This window comes from Canis aureus, chromosome 10, assembly GCF_053574225.1.
Source record: "Canis aureus isolate CA01 chromosome 10, VMU_Caureus_v.1.0, whole genome shotgun sequence".
NCBI classification, from domain to species: Eukaryota; Metazoa; Chordata; class Mammalia; order Carnivora; family Canidae; genus Canis; species Canis aureus.
Genome location: NC_135620.1, coordinates 24,006,333 through 24,024,338, shown reverse-complemented (window position 1 = coordinate 24,024,338; position 18,006 = coordinate 24,006,333). Strand labels below are relative to the sequence as shown.

At 43.2% G+C, this 18,006-nt stretch overlaps 1 protein-coding gene across 2 annotated transcripts; it reads left to right on the top strand.

The window, feature by feature from the left end:
- Nucleotides 1–3,616: 3,616 nt before the first annotated feature.
- CDKN2AIPNL (CDKN2A interacting protein N-terminal like) lies at nucleotides 3,617–10,871 on the top strand. 2 transcript variants are annotated; one of them, XM_077911704.1, is made up of 3 exons: nucleotides 3,626–3,912; nucleotides 5,397–5,496; nucleotides 10,503–10,871. In XM_077911704.1, exons 1-3 carry the CDS (start codon nucleotides 3,674–3,676, stop codon nucleotides 10,512–10,514), a joined length of 351 nt encoding a protein of 116 aa, XP_077767830.1. In that variant the 5' UTR covers nucleotides 3,626–3,673; the 3' UTR covers nucleotides 10,515–10,871. The 2 variants fall into 2 exon arrangements, with proteins under 2 accessions (XP_077767831.1, XP_077767830.1); XM_077911705.1 differs by lacking the exon at nucleotides 5,397–5,496 and having other exon boundaries at nucleotides 3,617–3,912.
- The last annotated feature ends 7,135 nt before the right edge of the window (nucleotides 10,872–18,006 follow it).

Genomic DNA, 18,006 nt, shown 5'->3' with positions numbered 1-18,006 from the left:
GCACAAATCTGTGAATATACTAAAACCATTGAATTAAATACTTTAAATGGGTGAGGTTTATTGGATGTGGATTATATTCCAATAACAATTAAGAAAAAAAATGATGAAGTAGGCGGGTGGGTGTCTGGGTGGCTCAGTTGGCTAAGTGTCTGACTCTTGATTTTGGCTCAGGTCATGATTTCCGGGTCATGAAACTGAGGCCCATGTGGAGGCTCTGTGTTTAGAGGGGAGTCGGCTCAAGATTCTCTCTCTATCCCTCTGCCCTTCCCCCCCTACTCTTACATGCTCTCTCTCTAAAATAAATAAATAAATCTTAAAAACAAAAAGATGAGGTAGGAAAATTGATCCTTGTCTATGTAAGCACTCCATTTTGAGGAAATTTGAATCATAAACAAGTTAGAAATAATTACCCGTGGGGCACCTGAGTGCCTCAGTCAGTTAAGCATCTGCCTTTGGCTCAGGTCATAATTTCAGGGTCCTGGGATCAAGCTCCATATTGGGCTCCCTCCTCAGCAGGCCCCTGGTACTGGGCCTGCTTCTTTTTCTCTCGCTCTGCCTGCCTGTATGTGAGTTCTCTCTCTGTGTCAAAAAATATATATATTTTTAAAGAAATAATAACCTGGGCAGTAATTGGACTTGCGACAGGGTCATATAAAATGTTAATACTAACATTTTTAGACAACTTCAGATTTTGAAAGAATAATGTAACAATATATTATTTTTTATTTTTAAAAAATATTTCATTTATTTATTCATGAGAGTGAGGGAGGCAGAGGCAGAGGGAGAAGCAGGTTCCCCGCAGAGCAGGGAGCCCCAAGCAGGACTCAAGCCCTGGACCATGGAATCATGATCTGAGCTGAAGGCAGATGTTTGACTGAGTCACCTAGGTGCCCAATATATTATTTTTAATAATACCTATTTGTGCACTTTTGGGTTCTTATAACTTGCATGCATGTTTGAATATATTAGTATGTAGGTATATAGACATATATGCATATGTTCCATCATTATCAAAATGATGCTAAATAAGTTATTTGCTGGGTGACCCCTTAGCTTTTCCCACCTCAGTGGCCAAGTTAGCTGTGTAGCTATAGTTGTTGATAACAAAGCCTAGGTTCCTATTTTAGGGCCAGCTTCTCAACTGTACATCAGATGATTAAGAATTTGGTTCACAGAAGCCTGATCAATGTTTTTCTTTTCTTTTTCTTTTTTTTTTTTTTTTTTTAAGATTTTACTTATTTATTCATGACAGACAGAGAGAGAGAGAGAGAGAGAGGCAGAGACACCGGCAGAGGAAGAAGCAGGCTCCATGCAAGGAGTCTGATGTGGGACTTGATCCTGGGTCTCCAGGATCACACTCCGGGCCAAAGGCGGTGCTAAACCGCTGGGCCACCAGGGCTGCCCTCTTTTTCTTTCTTTCTTATTTTTTTTTTTTTAAGATTTTATTTATTTATTCAGGAGAGACACAGAGAGAGAGGCAGAGACATAGGCAGAGGGAGAAGCAAGCTCCTCTCAGGGAGCCCGATGCAGGACTCTATCCCAGGACCCTGGGATGACACCCTGAGCCGAAGCCAGATGCTCAACCACTGAGCTGCTCAGGCGTCCCAATCAATGTTTTTCAAAGTCTGGTCAGTGGCAGATGGAATCAGTTACCTGGAACCTTGATTCTGAGCATCCAGTGATAGGCTTGAGAATCTGCTATTTCAACAAGTCCCTTAGGGAATGTGATCTGCACTCAGTTTTTAGAGCCCTAGCTGTGGGCACCTATTCCTGATTGCTGTGGAGAAGCTAAGATTGTCTTTGGTTTCAAGGTCCTGTTCACATTCTTCCTGTTTGCCAGGGTGAGAGTGGTATGCCTCCCTATTGTTAACCATAATGGGACTTTGCTGAGCCTGGTACTGGGCCTGCAGGCACAGTCTCCTCATTACACCACCTGGTATTTCCATTTTGGATGGGGTTTCTGCCTGCTGGGGTCCTGACATCCTATCAGGAGGTGCAGAAGCAGCAGACAGCACAGTTGGCTCTGCCCCTGACCCCTACTCACAATATATTACACTGGAGCCCTGGATTGTGGACTCTAGGCCTAGCTCTATAACTTTTTAAAAAATATTTATTTATTTATTCATGAGAGACACAGAGAGATAGGCAGAGGGGAGGAGCAGGCTCCATCCATTGGAGGATCGAGCCCAACAGGGAAGTCGATCCCAGGTCTCCAGGATCACGCCCAGGGCGTGAAGGCAGGTGCTAAACCATGGAGCCACCGGGGCTGCTCCTCCAGCTCTATATCTTGCCCCACAAGTGATGAGGGATGAATGGGCATCCTCTTACTTTAATCTCTCAACAATCTCTCAATGGGGGATCAAATGATTTCCCAAATATTGTACTTGAATGCTTCCAGGGATGGGAAATTCACCATTTATAAGTAAGCTCTTTAGTCCATAGATCTGCTACCTGACCCTTGAACAGGCAGCAGAATTATGCTAGTTCACCTGCTCATCTCTTGTGAACATATCTATTCTGACTCTTTCCAACATCTTTTGGAAACAGAGGTGTCATTGCTCTGGTTAACGTCCTTCAGAGGCTCCCATTCCTCTTAGGATCTAGACTACAGCCCCTACCATGGCCTGGTATCCTTGCTGATCTTTGCAGCCTCATCTCCTCCACTGTCCTCCACTCTAGGACCCTGTCATACAGATTCTGGCATTCTCTTCCTAGGCCAGTCTGTGTCTTCCCATGGCCCAAGTCTCTTTAGTGGTTAACTTCTATTTTTTTTTTTTAATTTATTTATTCATGAGAGACACACAGAGGCAGAGACAGAGGCAGAGGGAGAGCTTCCTAGCCCGAAGCAGGACTCGATCCCAGAACCCTGGGATCACGACCTGAGCCAAAGGCAGATGCTCAACCACTGAGCCACCCCAGTGCCCCTACGTGGTTAACTTTTGTTCATCCCTCCACCCCCCAGCATCATTTCCCTGATCTCCAAGTCTGAATCAGGTCCCTTGCTTATTCATGCCAACACTCTGGGCCTCCCCTTACTAACATCTGCCAACGCTGAAGTTCTTCACTCAAGCAATTCACTGTCTCCCCCAGTAGAAGCAAAGTTCATTAGGGTAGGGATCTGAGCTTGCTCTCTTGCATTCCCAGCATCTAGCAAAGAGGCCTGGCAGGTATTCAGTTGGAAGGATGGCTCGCTCCAGCGGGGCGGGCCACCGCCTGAAAGGGTGTTAGACCTCTGGGACTTCATCAAAGGCAGACCCCCGAGCAAGCAAGCTACACGTCTAAGCCCTCCGAGCTGAGGGCATCCGTATGCGGGCCGGGTGCCCGGGGAGCCACCAGGGCAAGGACACCGCACAACTCTGGCTGGCACCCAGCTGCCACGTGGGAGAGGGGCACTCCGTCTTTGCGCCGCGGGACCTCAGTTTCCCTACCGGTTCCCCGCAGGGTCGACTGAGAACCGGCCTGCCTCTACCGCAGAAGATGCACGCCAGGCGCCGCAGGCTGGGGAGGTCTGAGCCGGCAGGAGCCGGCGAGGCCGCCGGTCCCGCGGAGGGCGCTCCAGGCCGGTCCTCCGGAGCAGTCGCGCGCCGCCGGGGTCCCTCTAGCGGCGCGGAGGCGGCGCGGTGCGAGTCGGGAAGGCGGCGGGCGGGCGCGGCCCTCGGCGGCGGCGGGCGCCATGGTGGGTGGCGAGGCAGCCGCCGCGGTAGAGGAGCTCGTTTCGGGGGTGCGGCAGGCTGCGGACTTCGCCGAGCAGTTCCGCTCCTACTCGGAGAGCGAGAAGCAATGGAAGGCCCGCATGGAATTCATCCTGCGCCACTTGCCCGACTACCGCGACCCTCCCGATGGCGGAGGCCGCCTGGACCAGCTGCTGTCCCTCTCCATGGTGTGGGCCAACCACCTCTTCCTGGGTTGCAGGTGCGAACCCCTGCGGGAGGGCTGACCCCGTCCTCCGCCTGCAGACCCGCAGCCCTCCCCTAGGGCTGCCTGCTGCCCAGGGCTGACCCCGCCCCCAGCCTCCAGCCGCACCGGCCCGGCCGATGGCAGATCCGCGCGCTCTTTGGAAAGACGATTAACCTCTCCGAGCCTCAATTTCCGCCTTTGGAAAATGAGTTGTGATGGCTACAGTATTAAAGAGTTAAAAAAAAAAAGAAAAAAAAAAAAAGAAAAGGCACCTAGTACAGGCTGCTGTTTAGCAAGAGCTCAATTTATGGTGGGCACCTAAATGCCACTGTTATTTGTAGTATTTTTAGCTTAAACCATCACCTTTGTGAACTCCATTGTGTCTTTGCTCCTTCCTCCCACGTGGCAAACGTGCAGAGACAGAAACCGAGATTCCTTCCATGTCCATACGAAGAAGCTGAGAGAGGAGGTCTTCTGGCAGGATTGTGGATTTTACCGTTTATGGCAGCATGTAATATGTGGCCTTTGGCTTTTTCTCCCCACTCCCCAGTCTGCTGGACTCTTAGTAAGAGCCAGCCTTTGCCTCTCTGCTTTTCCTGTTGTGAAAATAACAGATGCCTTCAAAGTACTGTTTCTGAAAGTGCCCCCTCAAATGAAGGTGTCAAATCTTGAGGCTCCCACAATCTTCTGTTTGAGTGTCCCGGAATTGTGTTAGGACAGTAAGATGATTTGTCTTCGTCCTGATTTCTCTGCCCCTTATGACTGGCTGACTCTATCACGTGCTCCCTCCAACTCTTAGCCACTTGGTTTTGTTGTCAGATGTTGGCATTAATAGAACAGGATTTGGAGAAGCAGTGCCAAAGGCTTTTTCTCTATTTTTCTGGGTGCCCCTGGGAAATCCTAGTTAATGGGTTCCAAGATTAGGAAGGTGTCCGAAATTGGACAAAATGAAGAAATGATGTTGTTTACATTAGACCAAAATTCCGTGTTTAAAAAATAAAAAATTTTGGCCATCATACCGTATCCACTAATATGTACTGCCAGATGTATAGTTGCCTCTATTTTTGCAGATCTTTTTTGTTTTGTAAATCTTGAAACACCTGCTCTATTGGCATTCCTACAGTCACTTCTGAATCCACAAGCCAGAAAAACGGTTTCCAACCTGCTGCTGAACATGTGGCCATTTCCCCTGTAGTATCGCATCAGAACTCTGAGAGTTGGAATAGCTGCAATTTCTTGTTAGCCCACAGAGACAAGTAATTCCTCCAGGGTTTTTGATTTTTTTTAAAAAAGATTTTATTTATTCATGAGAGACACACACACACACAGAGGGAGAGACACAGGCAGAGGGAGAAGCAGGCTCCATGCAGGGAGCCCGATGTGGGACTCGATCCTAGAATTCCGAGATCATGCCCTGAGCCAAAGGCATATGCTCGACCACTGAGCCACCCAGGCATCCCTCCTCCAAGGTTTTTATCTAACTACTTTTTATTGTGCAGTTACAACAAAGACCTTTTAGACAAAGTGATGGAAATGGCTGATGGGATTGAAGTAGAAGACCTGCCACAGTTTACTACCCGAAGTGAATTAATGAAAAAGGTAAACAGGATTTCTAAGTGCATTTGAAATGATATAGAGTTAATGGCCTCTGCTTTTATGTTGATGTGTTAGAGCATATGTTTACTGCTCAAGGATCTAAGTCCTTTTATTAAATTTAAAAAAAAAATTTCCTGAAGTATAATTGATATACAATATTCTATTCATTTCAGATGTACATTATAGCGTTTTTATACATTACAAAATAATCTCTACTTATTGTCTAGTTACCCATCTGTCACCATACAAAGCTGTTACAGTATTACTGACTGGATCCTCTGCTATACATCATTTCCTCATGACTTGATTTATTTTATGATTGGAAGTTTGCAGGTCTTAATCTCCTTCACCTCTGTGCCCCGCCCCCCCCAATCTAGTAATCAACAGTTTCCTGTATCTATGAATTTGTTTTGTTTGTTCATTTGGGGTGTTTTTTGTTTTTTTGTTTTTTAGATTCCACATGTAAGTGAAATCATACAGTATTTGTCTTCATTGGTCTTCATTTAGCATAATGCACTCTAGACCCACCCATGTTGTTGTAAATATCAAGATCTTTCATTGCCAAGTTGTATTCCGTTATATATACATATGTATAACAGCACATTTTCTTTATCCGTTCATTTATCTGTGGACACTTAGGTGCCTTTTCACTTTTCTTTCTCTGTAAATGGTATAAACCTTTTCATAGCTAGATAACTAAATTATACATTGTTAGTGGAGTAATAGATAAATTCAGCCTCTAAGTTTCCTTTATGAACATTGTTTTGAGCTTTTTGCTTAATTTTTAATTTGTGGTGAGAGTGCTACAGTTTCCACTTACTAAAAAATCTTGTTGGTAACATTAATTCATCTTTACCCCAATGGGTAAGGACCTAATAAGACTTGTTTGGCCCATCTGACTTGCTGATGGGAATGTAGATGGAATAATGCCCACATACAGCTGTTCCCTGTTCTGTAGGACTTAGTCTGATCTGAGATTGAGGACTTTACATGGTGAGTTTATTGCCTGTGGAGCCTTGTATCTGGGTTCTGGTGCTAGAGCATTGGAGAGTGTGGTAGAAAGCAGCTCAGATGATGGTAGAAAGCTGGGCATCCCAATGGCTTTTCAAGATCCCCTAAGACCTGCTTTTTTTTTTTTTTAAGATTTTTATTTTAGAGCAAGCATGAGCAGTAGGGGGGCGGGGAGGGCAGAGAAAGAGGGAGATGAGTCTCCAACAGACTCCCTATTCAGTGCAGAGCCAGATGGAGGGCTCCGACCCAGGACCCTGAGATCAAGACCTGAGCCAAAGTCTGACACTTAACCGACTGAGCCACCCAGGTATCCCTAGACATGTTTTTTCTCATTTGCCTGGGCCTTTTCAGGCAGAATTAATTGCTTCCTCTCCCCCAAAGTTTGTTTCTTTTGCACTCTACCTAGGCCTCTAGGTTGTAAGCTTCTCGAGGGAAGAGATGGTGCCTAAAGTTTTAATCATGTCTCCAAAACCTAGTGTAGACTTATCTAAGAGCAGCTCAGAAAATGCTTACAAAATTGACCAGAACAAGAGAGTGAAAGGCTGCAGGCCCCTGTTTTATTTCTGTCCTCAGAAACATAGGTAAATCCTTTCCTCACTCCTGTTGGGTCTTGTTTAGGTAGGGTGTATAAAGAGGTTCCCTTCTGTATGGATATCAAGGAACTAATCAAAGCCTTAGCTTCCCAGAAAGTACTTCAGTCTCAAATAGTACACCCCACTTGATTTCAGATAGTTTTGCTAAAGAAAGTACTATTTAAAATCTGGATTTGGGGGATGCCTGGGTGGCTCAGTGGTTGAGTGTCTGCCTTTGGCTCAGGGCGTGATCCCGGAGTCCTGGGATTGAGTCCCACATCAGGCTCCTCCTGGGGAGCCTGCTTCTCCCTCTGCCTATGTCTTTGCCTCTCTCTCTGTATCTCTCATGAATAAGTAAAATCTTAAAAAAAAAAAAATCTGGATTTGGGGTCAGGAATTGGAAGTTTGTGACTCTTTGGGTTGTCTCATGTAATACTTTAAAAAAATATCAGGGCAGTCCATCAGTGTCCCATAGTGGTGAGGTTCCTTAGGGCTCCGTCACAACTAGATAGTTGCTGGCTACCTGAGTGCACTCCACCAGGAGGGATAGGCAGGAGAAGAATGAGCTTTTACTTCCTAACTACTTGTGGCAGATTCTTTCTTTGCTTTTTACTCCCAAGAGGTATTTTGACCTCCTTAAAACTTTTCTTTTTTTTTTTTTTTTAAAGATTTTATTTATTTATTCATGAGAGACATAGAGATAGAGGCAGAGACATAGGCAAAGGGAGGAGAAGCAGGCTCCATGTAGGAAGCCCGATGCAGGACTCCATCCCCAGGACTCCGGGATCATACCCTGAGCTAAAGGCAGATGCTCAACCGCTGAGCCACCCAGGCATTCCCAAAACTTGTTTTTTCAAATCAATTTTTTTGTTGTACTTCTCTTTTTTAAAGATTTTATTTGAGAGAGAGAATGACTGGGAGGGAGGGCCAGAGGGAGAGAGAGACAGATTCCCCCCTGAGCAAGGAGCCCAATGTGGGGCTTGATCCAAAGACCCTGGGATCATGACCTGAGCCAAAGGCAGACACCTAATCGACTGAGCCACCCAGGCACCCCTGTACTTCTGTCTTGTAAATAGCTGTAGTCTTTCTAGTTATGCTGGAATATTAGAGATCAGAACTCTTCATGGTGTTTGAATCGCAGACCAGGGGAGACTAAGACTTTGTAATTGATAGGTATGTCCATAGACCAATGTGAAGAAAATATATGTATGTATGTTGGGCCAGGGTGTTTCTCTAATCTGTTAATTGTAAATTAATTTTGTAACTTTGCCAGTTTTTAAGACTCTTCTAGATTTCTAGATACTTCAATCCTGAGAAGGAATCTTCTGACGCATGTGCCATGACAGACTTGTGTGGTGTGGAAGGCTGTCCCTTCTCCATTGAAGGCCACCCTGGGAGGCCACTGGAAAGATTCATGGGAACTTCCCAGCAGTTCTTTTGTTTCTTGCCTGAAGTTTTTGCATGTAATAGAGGCTGGCGAACATTAAGCAACATTGCCAGCCCTCATACCAAGAAAAAAAAAAAGAAAAAAAAAACCTTGATAGTGAGCCATGCACCTGAAAGTGTCTGTCGTAGTTCTGCCTGGAATAGATCTCCAGCTCTAAAATTAGAGTTTAGGTGGGTCTTAATGCTAGCTAGCAAGTAGAAATGAGTCATCTGGTATCGTTAGCATCTTGAGACTGGACAGTGAAGGTAACTTAGGACATAATTTCTTTAAAAAAAAGTATAAATATATTTAAAAAAAAGTATATATATATATATATTTTTCTGTAGTTTTGAGGCAAATAAATCTTTGTAGTCTATCCAACTCTTTATTTTTTTTGATCTAAGAAATGAGCATTGTTCTCTGACAGGTGGTATTTATCAAGCAGTTGCAGTGTATGATTTTTCTATGGATTCAAATTCATTGAGCAAACAATCTCAGTTATCTATCTCAGTCATCCCTAGACACCTACGAGGAGCCTTTGTGGTGGACCAGCTTTACCCACTAGCAAACAGTAACAGCAGCAGCTCACTCAGGAAGGGTGTCATTACTACGACTGTCAGAGTTAATATTTCCAAGCCATTGTCTTAAGGAGAAAAAGAGGAATGATTAACTAGAAAGCTATCATTATTGGCTCACAGAAAGAATTTGTTAACTTACTTTCTTGGCCCATTTTTCCTGAGAACATTTTTATCCAACAAGAAAAATGGCAGTATGGAAAGTGACTGAATATGAAATGTGAATGAGAAGGTAGGAAAACAAGCATACTTGCATTTCAATAAGTTCTTTTCTGTGCACTGTGTCCAGTCTTGGCAAGGTCTAAGGTAATGGAATAGCCACTCCCTTGGTGAAAGATGATGTGATTTTAAGGCAGCAGTATTTGTATTAAAACAAATACAGCCTGTCAGATTAGTGGAGCTACCTTTTCCCTTTATCCACTAGAAAGAGAAAAAGCTAGAAAATGTATCTGACCCCATATGCAGTCTGTTACCTGGTGCCCAGGATGAGTAAGTCACATGCCAACACCTTGTGTCAAAGACCATACTTGGAGCAGCCAAAGCTGTGGCAGCTTCTGTGCTGCTGTAGTCTTGGTCTGTCCTGTGGGAAATCTGAAAGATGTCTTAGGGGATTTTCTTTTCCTTTGGAATAATGATGGTTTCCTTAGGTGATACTGCATTCTCCTAAAAGGGGAAAGACATTTTACATTTTCTTTTTCCTGAGGAATTTTGCTTTTTCATTGCTCAAAAAGACTGGAGTGACAGGCTTAGCTAGGAAATAGGTCATACCTTGAAAACTCTGATTACTAAAAAGACTCTCAGATTGATTCACTTCCACTGCTAAATGTTAAGGAAATCCATTCAAATACAAGGTGACAGCCAACCATGATTTCTTCACACCCAGCTTAGAAGTTGTCTAAAGCCAAGTTTAAATTTACCAAAGGTGCTAGAGAGCACCCAGAAAGAATAGATCTGTTTCAGTTCGCCACTATTTGAAGACATGCGTTTACAGTTTCTAATAGTGTGAAATCCAGAAATACATAACCTTCACATCTCCTAAATATCCTGAGTCAGTGTGAAATCTTGTGAATTACTACCTGGATTCAACTGATTTTAATTTAGAACAGTAAGTGTTTGTGTGATTCTGCTTTTAGAACCCTTCACTGAAGAGCATGCCATGAAGAAAGTTATATTTTAGGTATTTCTGTTATCACTTTAAATTGTGAACATTTATAGATCACAGGTGTCAAGACAAAAATTAGGCTTTAGCTCCAAATGGATAGTATGTTAAAATGTTTTGTTGAATTTTCTGTATGTAATAAAATAATTTCTGAGTTTACTTTCCATCTGAGTAGTACATAAATATTATATCACTGCTGTGTTTTAATTTATAAATTTGATTTGCTGGACTACATGGCAAAATAACCTTTTCTCTTTTTTCCCCAGCATCAAAGTTAAGGCAGAAGATTCATCACATTTTTCAACATCAGCTACAGGCTCAGGAAGGAGGCGGGGATGAATGTGACATTGACCACAGGAGCTCTCATAAGATCCCTGATATTTCCAGCATGTAGGAAAAAGGCAGTTGGAATGACAATCTTGTCTAGATTGTAGTTTTAAAAGGTCTCATGCTTCCAGTAGCTATCATTGTAAAAGTGTGCATGGATATTTATGTATTTATAAATCATGCCCTTTTTAAAAAATTTTTTGAATGTCGAACTTTTTGTTAAAAATGCCTATTTTTTTATGTTGTAATAACTGCAGGTAATGAATTTTATAATTTGAATTTTTTTAATAATGTATCTTCAAGTCTGATTCTGTTTTATGGTCTTTTTCCCCTTGCACTGAGGCAAACCGGCTCTTATTATATTCCTTTCTGAAGTTTATCCCATCTTTTTTTCAAGAATCAAGTCATAGGCCTCAGGTACCTACCAGCTCATGGGGAGAGGCAGTTTTGGAAAGACATCTGGCCATATTTTAAAATGGACACCAGAGGGCAGCCCAGATGGCTCAGTGGTTTAGCACTGCTTGTAGCCCAGGGCATGATCCTGGAGACTGAGTCCCACATCAGGCTCCCTGCATGGAGCCTGCTTCTCCCTCTGCCTGTGTCTCTGTGTGTCTCTCATGAATAAATAAATAAAATCTTAAAAAAAAAAAAGGACACCAGAAGCCACAGCTTAGTCCAGGCAGCCAGCTGATTTATAGAATCTCTAGAGGTCTCCCAGGCAGCTGAGTAAAGCCCACATTCTCTTTTTATGGAGGGAGCCTGAAGATTTGGTCTTCTAGACTTGAGGAGTTTGCCTTGCATATAGCCCCTGAAGAAATACCTGTTTAGTACAATGTTATTTTGCTCTGAAATTCTCACAGTAATTTTCCCCTTTTAGTTAATTTTCTCTTTATCCCTCCTCTTCCACTCACATTCATTATTTTTTAAGATTTTTAAGTAATCTCTTCACCCAAGTTGGGGCTCAGACTTACAACCTTGAGATCAAGAGTTGCCATGCTTTACCAACTGAGCTAGCCAGGAGCCCTCTATTTCTTACTTAATACTCACCATTAAGAACTTACCTCCAGGAGGAAAAAAAAAAAAAAAAAAGAAATTACCTCCAGGCATAATTACTGAGAGAAGGACTTCATTTGGGGTCAGCAATATAACAATCACAGCAGGATTCACTCATCACTGAGCTTGGTATTGGGGATAATAGTGAATAAGACAGTGCCCCAGTCTTAGCTTAACCAACAGTAAACCGAGATAATTAAAAAACCAGAAATGCTGACGAGGAGAGCTGGCTGTGGGAGCATGTTGCCTGAGAACAGACGAGTGGCATGACTCACCCATCGCTCAAGCCTAAGGCCAGGCATCACACCTTGGATGGGCCACATCTCTGCAGCTTCTGGCTCTAATCTGTAGTGATCACTGGAGTGGACCAAGTGAGGTCAAGGTCTCTGATATAACCTTGGACAAGTGACTTCTTTCCCTAGCTTTACCTGGGAAATGGAGATCATAAAAATACCTAGCACAAAGAGCTGTGGCAAAGACAATGATGTTGCAGGGCTATGCCAGTGCTCAGTGAGCCTGAGACTCTTCCTCACATGCACCCTAGCCTCTTTCTCTTTTGGTCACCTATACAAATTTGTGAGGCTTAAAAACCGTATTACAAGTTGGGAAATACAAGAGAGGCGGTGTGAGAGCATCTTTTCTGTTCAAGACTTAAGTCTCAAGACCTTGTAAGAAGCAAGTACTAACAGTACAGTTTAGGGTGCTCAGTTAACCATGATACCCTTTTATGTTACCCAGAATTTTTAAATTTTTTTTTTTTTTTACCATATTCATTAGAGTCTATAGCCCACCTGATGAGTTCTGTACCTTTGCAGAGGCACGGATTTCCCCCTGCCCATCCTGAGGCTTTGCTATTTGTAGTAAACGGCACTAAAAATACATTGTCACATCTGAAATGAGATTTATATTATTCTAAATGTCAGGTAATTCTGTGTTTCTCTGTTCTTCGCTCTAAAGTCTCTGCTGGGTATTCTTGTCTGGAAAGAGCCTGTCAACTTCTGGAGTCTGAAGACTACGGTCTAAGTATATCATCTAGTCATGGCTCTCATCGTTGACTAGTTCAGGGACACCTTTTGGTTCTGTAGGACTAAACACAGATCTTTAAGAGGCAAGAGTTTTAGAACTTAAACAGTCATGGAAATTGCTTCCTTTAATGAATGCTGAATGCACAACAAGAAAACTGCCTTCATGGAGATTATAGATGTGTGTGTGTGTGTGTATATACACGCATATTTATATAAATAAATGTTACAAAATATATATTACATATACATAATATATATTATGTAAAAATTATATGTTACATAAACTCTGGGGGAAGAAAAAAATCTCTCTGGGCTTTTCATTAAAATAAATACGTAGCAAGCACGTTAAAGAGCCTATTTATTGATTAAGTGAAAAGCAAGCCAGACAAGATTCTGTTTCTTCCCCAAAGTTTACTCTGTCCCTTCCAAGTTAGGACTTCCAGGTCTAGGGGTGGCAGTGTGTGTTGGCTACCCTTTCTCATTTTGGTTGTTTTTCTCACGATGCCAGCAGTAGGGACAGAGTTCTTTGCATATGTGCTCTTGTCAGGGAGGTCGGTCGGCCTGAAGCCTTGCCCACAGACAGGAGGACCAGCTGAAGAAGTGGGAGTAACAAAATATATCATCTGAAGGACACCTGGGTGGCTCAGTGGTTGAGTGTCTGGCTTCGGCTCAGGTCATGGTCCCAGGGTCCTGGGATCGAGTCCCACATTGGGTTTCCTGCATGGAGCCTGCTTCTCCCTCTGCCTCTATCTCTGCCTCTCTGTGTCTCTCATGAATAAATAAAATCTTAAAACACACACACACACACACACACACATCATCTGAACAGACTCCCTTAGGAATCAAGAAAGAAAGATTGAGACTATGAAGTTCCCTTTAGAAGGAACTATAAATTAGCTTAACATATCCTAGTCACAGGCATGTGAACCAGAACTTTCTTCCTTGACAGTACTGTCAAGCAAGGATGGGTGGCTCTTTAGAAATAATCCAAGTGGAAGCAGGCTCCATGCGGGGAGCCTCACGTGGGACTGGAATACTGGGTCTCCAGGATCACGCCCTGGACTGAAGGCGGTGCTAAACCGCTGAGCCACCCGGGCTGCCCTGTTAGGGCATCTTGAGGCAGGTCTTGGTCGTCCTGGCTTAGTGAAAGGGCAATTAACAGTTCAACCTTGAACTCTTAGGCCTGTTGATTACTAAAGCCTTTGCTTTGCTGTGAATCCTAGGACCAGAATCTCACTGCTTAGGCTGCATTTCCTTTCTCTTTGACATCTTCTCATATTAAGAATATCTAACTGAACCTAGATGTGAACTGGTAGAGAATTTCTTCTTCCTGATTTACTTCACCTCAGTGTAAGGATCTTCAAAGTGTGTGTGTGGGGGATGATCCTTTTAACTTTTTTTTTTTTAAGATTTTATTTATTCATGAGAGACACAGAGAGAGAGAGAGAGAGGCAGAGACACAGGCAGAGGGAGAAGCAGGCTCCATGCAGGGAGCCCGACATGGGACTCGATCCCAGGACTCCAGGATCACACCCTGGGCTAGGCGCTAAACCGCTGAGCCACCAGGGCTGCCCTCATCCTTTTAACTTTGATCTTTATTGGAGGATTCAGTGGAAAATTTCCTTTTTAAGTACCTGGCATTTAGTGAGCTGTCCCTGCTTCATTCCAACCCTTCTCTCCCTTTGAGGCCAAGTGGGGAAAACACAACATGTTTTAAATAACAAACTTACACAGAAGAAAAATGAGCAGCCACAATAAGCCCCACAAGACCAGGCTCCATCCCCAGGGCTGCAGAAGGGCAGACCACTTCAGTTCCAGTTGTGGAGTAGGGCTGAACATGAATTGGCACCCATTAAGTACTATGTAGTTACGCTGACAAAATGAATGCCAGCAGGCCCTGAACGATGTAGACTCAATCAAATGCCTGGCAGTCCTGGAGAGGGAGGTAGAAGCAGAACCTCTGGGATGAGGAGAGAGGGTCAGCAGATGGCCAGAGCTTACAGGTCCACCGCAGTTCTCCTCTAACACTAGGCACCTTGGAACCCCTGTACCACCTGGATCTAGGGTCTGGGGCTTGCAAAGGCAGAGGATATGCTCCTTTCTCCATGAACATGGCCTTTGCCCTATAACCGGCTGCACTGCAGATTGCCCAAGTCTCACCGCGTAAATCGATGAGACTGTACCACTTGGTGTGAGTTGTGGGCCCCAGATGACTGGGAACACTTGGGCTTGGACTATCACCTACAGTCCCACTTCCCCTTAAACCAGTTGTTTTCAACTTCTCAGGTGGCAAGACAATGACTCATGCTTCCTTCTACCTTTGTGTTTACCAAATTATTTTTTATGACTACGTTTCTCCTTTTATAACAAAACCCAGAAACCTGCTAATCAGTGTCTCCAGAGGATTTGGAGCTAGGATCCTGGATGTTCTCTGCTGTCCTACTGGCCTCCTGCCCAGGCCTGTGCACGTATTTCCAGAGGCTACCTGAAAAGGAGGTTCCTTTTATTTGGATTTATATTCCGATCTTTGGAACTGTACTTGTATTGTTGCTCTTATAACCTGATCTGTCACACTTGGTCTTGAGAGTGCCCTGAGGACTGTGCTATTCTCGAGCTGCTCTGTGCAAAGGAATATGTAGCCCATCAAAGAACCAACGTGTAAGGGCTAATAAAAGCCAGGGAGGGGAACTGTCTCCCTGGACAGATGGGTTCATCAATCTTTTGCTGGCTTGCAAAAGATCCCTTGTACTCATCCCTGGGATCGACACTGTCTTCCTTCTAAAGGCAACCTTCCAACTGTTCTGAGGAGTCTTGACCTGAAACCAGATTCAGGTGCTTGTGCCGGTACAGGCTTATAACCACAGCCCACTAAAACAGCAAGATTACTAATCCAGCTTTTATTTGGAGGTGATATTCCAAGCCTTTGGCCTTAGCTGACATGGGCTGGAATCTGATTTCTTTTCTTATTCTCTGCCCAGGATATTACCAGGACAAGAAGCTTCCAGTTTCTTGTGGTCTTTATACTCACAACTACCACAGTAACATAAAATCTCCCAACTCAGTTTTGTAAAATGACTATACAGAGGCCAAAGAGGTATAAACCTCTCTGCATTTGGCATTCTCTTATTCAGGAGTGCAGCCAGTCCAATTCAGTTGGTGGGCTGTGCTATTCTTGGCCAAAGGCCTGGTTCGTAAAGGGGGAAGGGAAAGGGCAACTTACACCTTCGGCTGTAGACAGGAAGCAGCATTAAGAGGTCTGCCTTAAGTGCTCTTAATGTTTGCATTTTGGCAGCCTTCAAGACACCACAGAAACCCTCCTGCATCCCAGAAGACTGACAACTAAATGGTAAAGGTTGATGGACCCTGAGGAGATCCTTTTAGAGATAAGCTCTGATCCTCTCTAGAAAAGTACCCAACCCAGCAGCTTTAAGGATCCCAGTCTTCCAGGTAAGACTTTATTTAGATGGCTAAAAACATCTTTCCGCAAAACACTGCAGAAGCATCATACTTGTAAACCAAGACTGTCACCATATAAAGACTTCTCTAACCAGCTAAAAAGTTATTTGCTTTGTCAGCAGAGTACATTCTCTCTAGTCTTTTCAAACATATTATTCTACAAGTGACTGATAAAAGCATCATGTGGCCAAGCTTTACCACTCAACTCAGTGGCAGTTCCTGAAAGCCCACACAGGCTTTTCACCCAGCCTGAATCCTCCATATGCCAACGAGGAAGCTTGGAGCCCTTCTTTCCAGGGTTCTTGATTTCAACTGGCAAGGAGCTCACGTTGCTGAGCTTGAGGTGGTCATATACTCAAAAAGGTTTATGCAAGGCACAGCTCATTTGGTCTTCCTGGCCCAACTAAAAAAAAGTCCTAGCCCATGCTATGAATAGGAGATGTAAAAACCTCAAGACATTATTAAAACCGTTTTAAACCAATGCAGCTGGGGGAAGGGAGAGGTAGGAAAATTACTGAAAGAGGAATGGCACACACACTTCTATCTTCTTTTTCAAAGATAGAGAAGTAAACAATAAAACTTTGTTTCTAATCTCTCTTCTCTGTCATACACTTGAACTAAAGATAACTAATCTTTTTACTCCTATCGGACAGATGCTGTTTTTTTCCTAACTAGATGGGAACTGAAGTTAACAGGGCTACCCTTGGCACAAGGCCCTTGCTCTTTTGACAATTTCATTTACCTTTAAAGCTTTCCAACTACTGACTTTTCTATTTACATAATAATCCCCACATAACTGAGATTCCCTTGGGACTCTGCATTACACTAAATGCAAGAAGAAAGGAATTGTAATAAATACCATGGAGACCTAAAAAGTTGATCCCTATCTCTTAAAACCTGGGAGAACTTAGAGCTCAAAATATCTTAGACATCACTCTAAATTGTACTTTATGAGTCCCAGGGTTCTTTCTTAGGAGTACTAAGTGAATCAATGAAGTAGACAGGTACTTTGTTTACTGAGCAGAAAATACAGTTATTAAATAAGGCACCTTTAATAGATTTTTTCCCCACTATCTTCCACCTACAGGAATAAGACTTTTTAGATCAGTTTTAGAAGTTATTTGTGGAACTTTTATTGGTGTGGGGACTGGTACTGACTGAAGGATGAAGGGGAAAAAATGTGGTTTATAGAAAAGTCATAGGTCTTTTATATCAGAGACTAGAAAGTGTTCCTATCTGCAAAACAAAAATGAAGAGGGAGAAAATGGTGGTCGAGAAAATGTCTTCACTGGGTAGATACCAGTCTGTACCCAAGTCTAAACTCAAGTATTTTTAAAAATGGGAGGGCATTTTAAAGTCTATTAAACTTTAAATAATTAGACTAATAGATTAGTATTTTTAAAAACAGGAGGACATATTAAAATCTAATAGATTTTCTAAAACAGAACTCAATCCCTTAATATCTCTTAAGGAATAGTCTACTTCTTGGCTAAAAGACCAGATTGCCCAGATACAAATCTCAGCTCTATCACTTGCTAGCTTGATCTTGAGCAAGTCACTTAATCTGTCTGTACACTACACTCATCTGTAATATAATTGTACCAACCTCACAGGATTACCGTGTGTCTGAAATGTGGTCATATACGTTAAAGTGCTTCGAATAGTGCCATGTGCACAGAGCATTCTATGTTAGTACTACTGCAGAGAAAATGCACCACAAATGCATTTAAACTTTAGCATGAATCCAGCTTCATACCAAAATAAGTTGTTAACTTAGTTCTAGCCTCCTGCTATGCCACACATTTAGAAGATTTACCTAGTTTAAAATTAAACCTTTTTAGTACGGTATAACCTTGTAAATTGAAGGTTTACATCTAGTACTTAACTAAAGAAACAGGAATCTGTTCCA